Source organism: Salvelinus alpinus, chromosome 7 (assembly GCF_045679555.1).
Source record: "Salvelinus alpinus chromosome 7, SLU_Salpinus.1, whole genome shotgun sequence".
In the NCBI taxonomy this organism is placed as follows: domain Eukaryota; kingdom Metazoa; phylum Chordata; class Actinopteri; order Salmoniformes; family Salmonidae; genus Salvelinus; species Salvelinus alpinus.
Window position 1 is genome coordinate 76385761 of NC_092092.1, and position 13064 is coordinate 76398824.

Below are 13064 nucleotides of genomic sequence, written 5' to 3' on the forward strand. Positions count from 1 at the left end.
AAGACCCCCCATCCCCCAATAACCCCCCCGTCACCAAAGCCACCGTCCCTCAATGCACCAACAACCAACAGAGAAAAAGAGAAAGACAAAGGAAAACAGGAAACAACAATGCAAAAAACTAAAGACATCAAGGACAACAAAAATCATAACAGCAAGGCACAGTGAATATGTTTCAATGCATGTATGGAACTATTTACTTGTGTGTGTGTGTGTGTGTGTGCCCGTCTGCATTTGAATGAGAGTGTGTGTATGTGTCCAAACCCCTGCCCGGCATCAGCCTCAGGAAAACAGGTGTTAGCTGTAACAACGCTGCCTCTCAGTGTCATTCAAATGTACTTTTTGTTTTGACTTGTTTTTTCCTTTTCTCTTTGCCATTCTATCCCCACCCAGCATCTCCACTCCCACTTGTCTCCAATTCCACATCCCAACCCTCAGCTTCCCTCAGCCCCTCCCACCTATCTCTGCTGGCCACCCTCTTCGGACTTCTACGCACCTTATATCAATGATATACCATATGATCAACTGAACTTAATTCAAGGAGAAAGAGAGAGGAAAGGAGGACCATGTCTCTCTCGCCGTATCAGGCCTCCACCCAGGAGAGGAGGACCATCTCTCTCTCCCTGTATCAGGCCTCCACCCAGGGGAGGAGGACCATCTCTCTCTCCCTGTATCAGGCCTCCACCCAGGGGAGGAGGACTATCTCTCTCTCCCTGTATCAGGCCTCCACCCAGGGGAGGAGGACCATCTCTCTCTCCCTGTATCAGGCCTCCACCCAGGGGAGGAGAACCATCTCTCTCTCCCTGTATCAGGCCTCCACCAAGGGGAGGAGGACCATCTCTCTCCCTGTATCAGGCCTCCACCCAGGGGAGGAGGACCATCTCTCTCTCCCTGTATCAGGCCTCCACCCAGGAGAGGAGGACCATGTCTCTCCCTGTATCAGGCCTCCATCCAGGAAAGGAGGACCATGTCTCTCTTGCCGTATCAGGCCTCCACCCAGGAGAGGAGGATCATCTCTCTCCCTGTATCAGGCCTCCACCCAGGGGAGGAGGACCATCTCTCTCTCCCTGTATCAGGCCTCCACTCAGGAGAGGAGGACCATCTCTCTCTCCCTGTATCAGGCCTCCACCCAGGAGAGGAGGACCATCTCTCTCTCCCTGTAGCAGGCCTCCACCCAGGGGAGGAGGACCATCTCTCTCTCGCTGTATCAGGCCTCCACCCAGGAGAGGAGGACCATCTCTCCCCCTGTATCAGGCCTCCACCCAGGGGAGGAGGACCATCTCTCTACCTGTATCAGGCCTCCACCCAGGAGAGGAGGACCATGTCTCTCTCCCTGTATCAGGCCTCCACCCAGGGGAGGAGGACCATCTCTCTCCCTGAATCAGGCCTCCACCCAGGAGAGGAGGACCATCTCTCTCCCTGTATCAGGCCTCCACCCAGGGGAGGAGGACCATCTCTCTCTCCCTGTATCTGTATACCAGGGGTCTACATGCAGTCTAATCCAGGCTACAGGGGATATCTATGGTATTATCATGGGTGTTATCGATCCCCCTTAGCGCCCTGGCTGCTGTGTGTGTGTGTGTGTGTGTGTGTGTGTGTGTGTGTGTGTGTGTGTGTGTGTGTGTGTGTGTGTGTGTGTGTGTGTGTGTGTGTGTGTGTGTGTGTGTGTGTGTGTGTGTGTGTGTGTGTGTGTGTGTGTGTGTGTGTGTGTGTGTGTGTGTGTGTGTGTGTGTGTGTGTATGCCATGCCTGAGGGGATGCTTGCGTTCCTGGCAATGAAAGACCACGAGCCAGTAATTCTCCCGTTAGCTCCTCTGTAAAATCTAGCAAACTTTATTAGTCACATGCGCTGAATACATTCAACCTTACTATGAAATAGTTACTTACAAGCCCTTTTAAAAGGGTTCCCCTATGAGGACAGCCGGAAACCACTTTAGGTTGTAGATGGCACCTCTGGATGGTGTAGCCTGGCTGACGTCTTATGTGGATACATCTGTAGTGACGTCAGTCTGTTCTAAATGATGCTCAGATTTACTGAAGGAATCATTTCATTACCTCTCATCAGATATAGTAGTTGTTCAATATTATTACATTTGAGTCATTTAGCAGACCCTCTTATCCAGAGCGACATACAGACGCAATTAAGGTTGAGTGCATTGCACTGTTGGTTACTGGCCTTGTGTTTTGCACTTTGGGTTACTGGCCCAACGCTCCTAACCACTAGGCTACCAACCTCTGAGGGGCTACACTGTCCATCTTCCCCATTCCCCTCTCTCTTTCACTCTCCCTCTGTCTGTTCACAAAGTGATGTTCAGACCATCAGTGGATGCACGTGGTGTATGTGTGAGTGTATGTACACTACCATTCAAAAGTTTGGGGTCACTTAAAAATGTCCTTGTTTTTGAAAGTAAAGCACAGTGAATAACGAGGGCTTTGAGTCACCAACTCTCTCTACTTCCCTCATTTACCCTCCTGATGACACCACCTCTGGAGAGAGTGAGTACCTGTCACGGCCCGTCTCCCTACCTGGACTGAAATCAACTCCGGCAGAGGAAACTTTTTCTGATGAGTGGCTGATAAAAGCAGAATAACCTTGAGTCATCGTGCCTCCTGCAGTTCCCTGGCCTACGCAACCACCACACTTTATAGTCTATTCAGCCGTCTAGCTTCCAATTGTACTTGCAGCACCGGCGCATGCATATAAAATTGATGCATTGAGGAAATGTAGTAAGCTGTTCTTTAATCACAGCACAATATATTCAGGCAGGGGTCCTAAAGCTGAGTTGTGTCCCTATTCAGGCTGCCTCGGTTCACTTAAGGTATTGCTCCTCCATGGAACTCTGGAAGCTCCAGCCTGGTCCCGTCTTAACAGCTTTTAGATGGAATATACTTCTCTCTGCACATTCCACAGTTCCGGAGTTCCGACATCATTTAATTATAGCTCTGATCCCCTACTCTGGGGTTGATTAAATGTACTGTACCATGTTGATGTAGGATATTAACCCTTTAAGTACTTTCTCAGATACCTCATCTTACCTCTCTCTTACTGCTAGAAGAGGCACTAAGGTTTTACATTTGCTCTCTCTTTCTTTCTCCACCCTCTCTCTTTCTCTCCCACCCTCTATCTCTGCGTCTCTCCCTCTCTCTCTGTCTCTCTCTCACAGACAATGCTAAAGGACGACTCTTTGCTACTCATACCTAATGTGCTGAAGGTGTTCCTGGAGAATGGTCAGATCAAGTCCTTTACGTTTGACAGCCGCACCACTGTCAGGGTACGTATACAGTGTATGATCCAATTTGTAAACATTACCAACAGAGTGAATGCGATGATTGATTTGCAGGATGTGCAATGATACAAGTAAAAGGAGGGCTGTGATTGGTTACATTGCCTACTGTGCCCATTTATCTGTATTAAATGGGCCATAACTATAAAAGTAGGGGAGATCCCACACTGGAACTTTGATATGAGTACATCATGTTCAACAATACATTGTACAATACTACTCATATTACAGAGCAAGCGGTAAAGCTTCATATAACAACAAATGTTGCTTTGTAGCACCAACAGATGAAACATTATTAACATGAGAAACTGATTTGATTTTGCAAAAAGTCATCCAACGTAATGGGAATCCAACTTGTTTTTTTAAATTATTCACGTTGGTTGACAACTTAACAAAATGTAAATCAGAACTAGACGTTGTACTGACGTCTGTGCCCAGTTGGTATAACCATCGTAAACATATTTAATGACGCCACTGATGGTAAGACTCCCTGCACAGTGTTTGATGAACAGGCCTAGTCATGAGAAGCCCACTTCCTTCAATTACCAGTATTTTATCATGGCTGTGCCTGCGTCTGAACTTGCACCCTATTCCCTATATAGTGCACTACTTTTGACCCAAGCCCTATGGGTTCTGTTCAAAATGAGCATGCTAAAAGGGAATAGGGTGGCATTTGAGGTGCATACTGTAATATTGTAATGGCATACAGCAGTCAGTCAGGAGATGGATAGTAATATCTTATATCTACTGTCAGGCTCTGAGACGACTCTGCCATCTCTTACCAGGCTCTGCCATCTCTTACCGGGTCTGACATCTCTTACCAGGCTCTGCCATCGCTTACCAGACTCTGCCATCTCTTACCGGTCTCTGACATCTCTTACCGGGCTCTGACATCTCTTACCCGGCTCTGACATCTCTTACCGGGCTCTGACATCTCTTACCAGGCTCTGACATCTCTTACCAGACTCTGACATCTCTTACCAGGCTCTGCCATCGCTTACCAGACTCTGCCATCTCTTACCAGGCTCTGACATCTCTTACCAGGCTCTGACATCTCTTACCAGGCTCTGACATCTCTTACCAGGCTCTGACATCTCTTACCAGGCTCTGACATCTCTTACCAGACTCTGACATCTCTTACCAGGCTCTGCCATCTCTTACCAGACTCTGACATCTCTTACCAGACTCTGACATCTCTTACCGGGCTCTGACATCTCTTACCAGGCTCTGACATCTCTTACCAGGCTCTGACATCTCTTACCAGGCTCTGACATCTCTTACCAGGCTCTGCCATCTCTTACCAGACTCTGACATCTCTTACCAGACTCTGACATCTCTTACCAGACTCTGACATCTCTTACCAGACTCTGACATCTCTTACCGGGCTCTGACATCTCTTACCAGGCTCTGACATCTCTTACCAGGCTCTGACATCTCTTACCAGGCTCTGACATCTCTTACCAGACTCTGACATCTCTTACCATACTCATTAAGGCACAATATTTGATTTCAGAAATCTCTTTTCCTGCTCATTCAAGGAGTGGGATTAAGAAATGAATGGATGGAGGGAGAGGGAGGGAGAGGGAGAGGGAGAGGGAGAGGGAGAGGGAGAGAGAAAGGGAGGGAGGAAATAAAATGAAGGGTTTTCTCTATCCACAGTTTGTTTGTGTAGCAGATTTTTGTCATTGTAATCCTTGGTTAATATTGCCAATACAGCTTATCCTTGTTTTGTTTTAGCAGACAGTCCGTTTTCATCCGCACCACTGTGATTCAAGGTGAATGTATCTCCGTCTCTGTTGCTAGGATATTCAACCACCATCTACCCTTCCATTTAGGAGATCACAGTACACAAACAACCAATTATGATAGATCGCTGGCTCCACACACACAAGCACACACTATCCGAGGACTGTATTTGTCTGAGTTGAAATATGTTATGAAATCTTCCCCTCATAAAGCCACAAGGCAAGAAGCAGAGAGACGAACACTCAGTGTTGAGTCCCAAATGGTACCCTGTTACATATATAGTGCACTACTTTTGATCAGGAGAGAGAGACCATTAAGCACGTTTCCCTCCACAGTTTTTATGCGAGTAAATTATATATATTTTTAAACACGACAGCTGCTCACATCGAAGTAAACTTGGAGTCACACGATGATATGGTGTGTGGTCCTTCCACTACAGATGAAATCATTTATGATGAACTTCACAGGGTGATTTTGATGCTCATTTCCAATAAATATTCTGGTGTCATGATCGAGGCTTGACTGCCGTTTGACAAATAAAAATATTCTTGCTCATATCCATAATACTCTCATTATAGACTAGGCTACCAGCACTGTATCTAGGAACTGTTGGCTAGAGCTCAGGTGCCAAGACCAGAGTGGGCACATTTGTTATTTAACGCAACAGTTTTTGTGACAAAACTATTGGTAGATTTCAAAAAGGTGATGGAAACACGTTAAACTTTGATTTGTATTCAGTACATGAAAACGTAAGCGGAAAAGTAGATTGTGTGTGTGCACTACGTCATCACATACTGACTTTTATCCTACACAAGTTTTCTTTGTGGATTTTAGAATATTCGCATGAAAATCTGTCTCCATGGAAACCTAGCTAGTAGTACAGAACACTGATCCCAATGCAACACTGTGAGAGAGCAGATAGAGCTCTCGCCTGTATTTACTCTGACTGTTATGGACACATGGGATGCGTCCCAAATAATACACTCTTCCCTTTCCCTACATAGTGCACTACTTTTGATAATAAGTGCACTATTATAGGGAATAGGGTGCCATTGTGGACCCATAGAAAGCCATATCTTATTTTCCTCTGGCAGGTCATCATAATGCAGATAGGGAATGACCTCTGAACCCTCAGTGGAGAAGATAACAGGATAGTTTGGACTATTTGTGCCACAAGCAGAAAAATCTACATCGCACAGATAAAAATCACAACACAGGAGGACATTAAATATTTAATAAATATTTTAAGCGATAAATGCTATCCATAAACTCCAAATAAATCTCTCTTTCTTTCTCTCTCTCTAGGATGTGATCTCGTCCCTGCAGGACCGCCTGTCCCTGCGTTACATCGAGCACTTTGCCCTGGTGCTGGAGTCAGGTGGGCTGGACCAGAACCAGAGACTACACCTGCTGCAGGATAACCAGCCACTCTCACATGTAAGGGTGCCAATGTAACAGTATAACTTTAAACCGTCCCCTCGCCCCGACACGGGCGCGAACCAGGGACCCTCTGCACACATCAACAACGGTCGCCCACGAAGCATCGTTACCCATCGCTCCACAAAGGCCACGGCCCTTGCAGAGCAAGGGGAAACCCTACTTAAGTCTCAGAGCAAGTGACGTAAGTGATTGAAATGCTAGTAGCGCGTACCCGCTAACTAGCTAGCCATTTCAGATCCGTTACACTCACCCCCCTTTCAACCTCCTCCTTTTCCGCAGCAACCAGTGATCCGGGTCAACAGCATCAATGTAACAGTATAACTTTAAACCGTCCCCTCGCCCCGACACGGGCGCGAACCAGGGACCCTCTGCACACATCAACAACGGTCGCCCACGAAGCATCGTTACCCATCGCTCCACAAAGGCCACGGCCCTTGCAGAGCAAGGGGAAACCCTACTTAAGTCTCAGAGCAAGTGACGTAACTGATTGAAATGCTAGTAGCGCGTACCCGCTAACTAGCTAGCCATTTCAGATCCGTTACACCAACAGTTACTGTATTCCTCCTGATTACCGTGTTACAGTCATTCTAAGAGCAGTGTGAGTGTAATATAGCCTGGTTAAACCAGACTGAGTCACTACCAAGGACAAATCCCTTCACACCATGGCAGTTTGGCCATAGAAATAGAATCTATAGACTACATTACACTCGATATGGCATGGTATCACCTTCCATTGACTAGCTGTGTTTGTCTACTATGTTGGGAAGTGTCACGCCCTGACCATAGAGAGCCCTTGTTTCTCTATGGTCTAGTAGGTCAGGGCGTGACTAGGGGATAATCTAGTTTATAATTCCTATGTTGTGTTCTAGTTAATATTTTCTATGTTGGTGTTTTTGTATGATTCCCAATTAGAGGCAGCTGGTTATCGTTGTCTCTAATTGGGGATCATATTTAAGTAGCTATTTTTCCCACCTGTGTTTGTGGGATATTATTTTGTGTTTGTGCATGTGTAACAGTATAACTTTAGTCCGTCCCCTCGCGCGAACCAGGGACCCTCTGCACACATCAACAACAGTCACCCACGAAGCATCGTTACCCATCGCTCCACAAAAGCCGCCATAGAGAGCAAGGGGAACCACTACTTCAAGGTCTCAAAGCGAGTGACGTCACCGATTGAAACGCTATTAACGCGCACCACCGCTAACTAGCTAGCCATTTCACATCGGATTCAACATGTGCACCACGTAGTCACGTTTAGTTGTTTGTTTATTGATTTATTGTTTTTTCTTTAAGTTTCACTTTGCAATAAATATGTGGAACACAACATCCGCTGCGCCTTGGTCCCGTTCTTACGACAACCGTGACAGAATATCCCACCAACAAAGGACCAAGCAGCGTGAAAATGAGGTAAGGAAGTTTTGGACTTGGGAGGACATGAGAGGACACAAGACCCTTCCTTGGTGGGAGTCGCCAAGGAGCATGGAAGGACAGCGACGACACCGGGGACCACGGCCACAGTCCCGCTCCAAGGCCGGAGCCTTCCTCTGCGCCAGTGCCCAGTCCAGGCATGGCGTCCAGTCCCGCTCCCTGGCAGGAGCCTCCCTCTGCGCCGGTTCCCAGTCCAGGCATGGCGTCCAGTCCCGCTCCAAGGCTGGCGCCTTCCTCTGCACCGGTGCCCAGTCCAGGCACGGCGTCCAGTCCCGCTCCAAGGCCGGAGCCTTTCTCTGCGCCGGTGCCCAGTCCAGGCACGGCGTCCAACCCAGCTCCATGGCCGGAGTCCTCCTTTGTGCCGATGCCCATTCCAGGCACGGCGTTCAGCCCGGTGCAATGGCCCGATCCGGGTTCTGGGGGGGGCTACGACCTACACCGGAGCCGCCACCAACACTAATCACCCCCCCTACCCTCCCCATTTGGTTTCAGGTTTTGCTGTCACGCCCTGATCATAGAGAGCCCTTGTTTCTCTATGGTGTAGTAGGTCAAGGCGTGACTAGGGGATATTCTAGTTTATAATTTCTATGTTGTGTTCTAGTTTATATTTTCTATGTTGGTGTTTTTGTATGATTCCCAATTAGAGGCAGCTGGTAATCGTTGTCTCTAATTGGGTTAAGTTGCTATTTTTCCCACCTGTGTTTGTGGGATATTATTTTGTGTTTGTTTTTGTGCACCACATAGTCACGTTTAGTTGTTTGTTTATTGATTTATAGTTTTTTCTTTAAGTTTCACTTTGCAATAAATATGTGGAACTCAACATCCGCTGCGCCTTGGTCCTGTTCTTACGACAACCGTGACAGGAAGGAAGCTGTTATGATATAGGTGTTATTCATGCCGTCTCCCTCTCTCTCCTCAGGTGGTGCACAGGACGTATTTCCAGGGGATGAAGTGTCTCTTTCGCATCTGTTTCTTCCCTAAGGATCCAGCAGACCTGCTCAGGAGGGACCCTGCAGCCTTCGAGTACCTCTACATACAGGTAGGGATACAGCCTTCGGGTACCTCTAGGTGGGGATACAGCCTTCGGGTACCTCTAGGTGGGGATACAGCCTTCGGGTACCTCTAGGTGGGGATACAGCCTTCGGGTACCTCTACATACAGGTGGGGATACAGCCTTCGGGTACCTCTACATACAGGTGGGGATACAGCCTTCGGGTACCTCTACATACAGGTGGGGATACAGCCATCGGGTACCTCTACATACAGGTGGGGATACAGACTTCGGGTACCTCTAGGTGGGGATACAGCCTTCGGGTACCTCTAGGTGAGGATACAGCCTTCGGGTACCTCTACGTGAGGATACAGCCTTCGGGTACCTCTAGGTGGGGATACAGCCTTCGGGTACCTCTAGGTGGGGATACAGCCTTCGGGTACCTCTAGGTGGGGATACAGCCTTCGGGTACCTCTACATACAGGTGAGGATACAGCCTTCGGGTACCTCTAGGTGGGGATACAGCCTTCGGGTACCTCTACATACAGGTGAGGATACAGCCTTCGGGTACCTCTAGGTGGGGTTACAGTCTTCGGGTACCTCTAGGTGAGGATACAGCCTTCGGGTACCTCTACGTGAGGATACAGCCTTCGGGTACCTCTAGGTGGGGATACAGCCTTCGGGTACCTCTAGGTGAGGATACAGCCTTCGGGTACCTCTAGGTGGGGATACAGCCTTCGGGTACCTCTAGGTGGGGATACAGCCTTCGGGTACCTCTACATACAGGTGAGGATACAGCCTTCGGGTACCTCTAGGTGGGGATACAGCCTTCGGGTACCTCTACATACAGGTGAGGATACAGCCTTCGGGTACCTCTAGGTGGGGTTACAGTCTTCGGGTACCTCTAGGTGAGGATACAGCCTTCGGGTACCTCTAGGTGGGGATACAGCCTTCGGGTACCTCTAGGTGAGGATACAGCCTTCGGGTACCTCTAGGTGGGGATACAGCCTTCGGGTACCTCTAGGTGGAGATACAGCCTTCGGGTACCTCTAGGTGGAGATACAGCCTTCGGGTACCTCTAGGTGGGGATACAGCCTTCGGGTACCTCTAGGTGGAGATACAGCCTTCGGGTACCTTTAGGTGAGGATACAGCCTTCGGGTACCTCTAGGTGGAGATACAGCCTTCGGGTACCTCTAGGTGAGGATACAGCCTCCGGGTACCTCTAGGTGGGGATACAGCCTTCGGGTACCTCTAGGTGAGGATACAGCCTTCGGGTACCTCTAGGTGGAGATACAGCCTTCGGGTACCTCTAGGTGGGGATACCATGGTTACAAACCTCATGATTCTGTTTGGATCGTCAAGGGGTTCTTTCTGCAGCGGAGCCCCTCAGCTGAGCCAACTGAAGGATTAGAACCGCTGGCATACATGAGTAGTTCCAGATGTGTGTCCTTCTCATTCTAGATTGGAATTATAGTCAATTTCAAACGCTAGAGATTCTGCCATACCAAGATGGTATATAAATGTAGCAAAACCAGTTTCACGTCTCGTCCAACACAAATCAATGAAGCAATCAGTGCAACTTCAATATTTCTCTGTCTCCCCCCCTTTGCATAAGATTGCTGGATGAAGTTCCTGACAAGGAAATCCATCTATGTTATAGTTTAAAGCTGTGCCTAAAACTGTATAACCTGAATAACATTACCCCCACCACAGAGTCGCAATGACGTCATCAAAGAGCGCTTCGGGATGGACTGGAAGTCTGACGTCACACTGCGGCTGGCGGCGCTTCATATCTACATCACGGTGTCATCGGCCAGACCCAATCAGAAGATCTCGCTCAAGAATGTGGAGTAAGTGTGTGTGTGTGTGTGTGTGTGTGTCTGACGACAAAATGGATCGCTCAGCTGCATGACTCATTACTCAGACACTTCACAGAACGAAATGTGTGTCTCCGTATTCCATTATGTTTCATAAAAAATGTCTTAGCTCTAATATGCTGAAGTGTGGTATCCAGCTGAGTTCTAAAAGTATATCAAAATGATCCATAATTAATCCATCTAATATTAAAAGCAGAAACCACTCAAACCACGAGCTCAAGTCACTCTGACACCAATAAATTCCTTTTAGAATTAAAATTCCCTTGGGCCACACATTTACTTATATCCCCAACTTAACAGATAACTAGATCACTCTGACAGACAGACATTCCCAGATAACTGTACTGAACAAAAATATAAATTCAACATGTAAAGTGTTGGTCCAATGTTTCATGAACTGAAATAAAATATCCCAGAAATGTTTCTCTCTAATTGTGCACAAACTTGTTTACATCCCTGTTAGTGAGCATTTCTCCATTGCCAAGATAATCCATCCCCCTGACAGGTGTGGCAATTCAAGAAGCTGATTAAACAGCATGATCATTACACATGTATAAAATAAAAGGCCATTCTAAAATGTGAAGTTTTGACACACAACACAATAACACAGATGTTTTGAAGGAGCGTACAATTAGCATGCAAACTGCAGGAATATCCACCAGAGCTGTTGCCAGATAATTTAATGTTAATTTCTCTACCATAAGCCGCCTCCACATCCGGCTTCTTCACCTGCAGGATCGCCTGAGACCAGCCACCCGGACAGCTCATTAAATTGTGGGTTTCACAAGCGAAGAATTTCTTCACAAACTGTCAGAAACGGTCTCAGGGAAGCTCATCTGCATGCTCGTCATCCTCACCAGGGTCTTGACCTGACTGAAGTTTGGCGCCGTAACCGACTTCAGTGGGCAAATGCCAACCTTCGATGGCCACTGTCACGCTGGAGAAGTGTGCTCTTCACGGATGAATCCCAGTTTCAACTGTACGCGGCAAATGGCAGACAGCGTGTATGGCGACGTGTTGGCGAGCGGTTTGCTGATGTCAACGTTGTGAACAGAGTGCCCCATGGTGGCGGTGGGGTTATGTTATGGGCAGGCATAAGTTACGGAAAACAAACACAGTTGCATTTTATCAATGTCAATTTGAATGCACAGCGATACCGTGACGAGATCCTGAGGCCCATTGTTGTGCCATTCATCCACCGCCATCATCTCATGTTTCAGCTTGATGATGCACGGCCCCATGTCACAAGAATCTGTACACAATTCCTAGAAGCTGAACACTTCCCAGTTTTTCCATGGCCTGAGCATGTTTGGGATGCTCTGGATCGACGTGTACAACAATGCATGTTCCAGTTCCCACGAATATCCAGCAACTTCACACAACCATTGAAGAGGAGTGGGACCACATTTCACAGCCCACAATCAACAGCCTGATCAACTATATGTGAAGGAGATGTTTTACGCTGCTTGAGGCAAATGATGGTGACACCAGATATTGACTGGTTTTCTGATCCACGCCCCTACATGTGACCAACAGATGCTTAGCTGTATTCCCAGTCATGTGAAATTCATAGAATAGGGCCTTATTTATTTCAATTGAATGATTTCCTTACGTGAGCTGTAACTTAGTAAAATCTTTGAAACTGTTGCATGTGTTTATATTTTTGTATAGTGTAGATCAATCTGACTGACAGACATTATACCAGATAACTAACTCACTCTGACAGACAGACATTATACCAGATAACTAACTCACTCTGACAGACAGACATTATACCAGATAACTAACTCACTCTGACAGACATTATACCAGATAACTAACTCACTCTGACAGACAGACATTATACCAGATAACTAACTCACTCTGACAGACAGACATTATACCAGATAACTAACTCACTCTGACAGACATTATACCAGATAACTCACTCTGACTGACAGACAGACATTATACCAGATAACTAACTCACTTTGACAGACAGACATTATACCAGATAACTAACTCACTCTGACAGACAGACATTATACCAGATAACTAACTCACTCTGACAGACAGACATTATACCAGATAACTAACTCACTCTGACAGACAGACATTATACCAGATAGCTAACTCACTCTGACAGACAGACATTATACCAGATAACTAACTCACTCTGACAGACAGACATTATACTAGATAACTAACTCACTCTGACAGACAGACATTATACCAGATAACTAACTCACTCTGACAGACAGACATTATACCAGATAACTCACTCTGACTGACAGACAGACATTATACCAGATAACTAACTCA

The 13064-nt window shown here is 47.1% G+C and overlaps 1 protein-coding gene across 1 annotated transcript in view; it reads left to right on the top strand.

Moving 5' to 3' along the window:
- Positions 1 to 13064, top strand: part of LOC139581690 (FERM and PDZ domain-containing protein 3-like) — a 270056-nt gene that overhangs the window by 232798 nt on the left and 24194 nt on the right. The window contains exons 9-12 of the mRNA XM_071411717.1: positions 3161 to 3268; positions 6332 to 6463; positions 8814 to 8933; positions 10600 to 10736. Coding sequence (XP_071267818.1) covers positions 3161 to 3268; positions 6332 to 6463; positions 8814 to 8933; positions 10600 to 10736 — 497 coding nt within the window. The remainder of the gene's footprint in view (positions 1 to 3160; positions 3269 to 6331; positions 6464 to 8813; positions 8934 to 10599; positions 10737 to 13064) is intronic.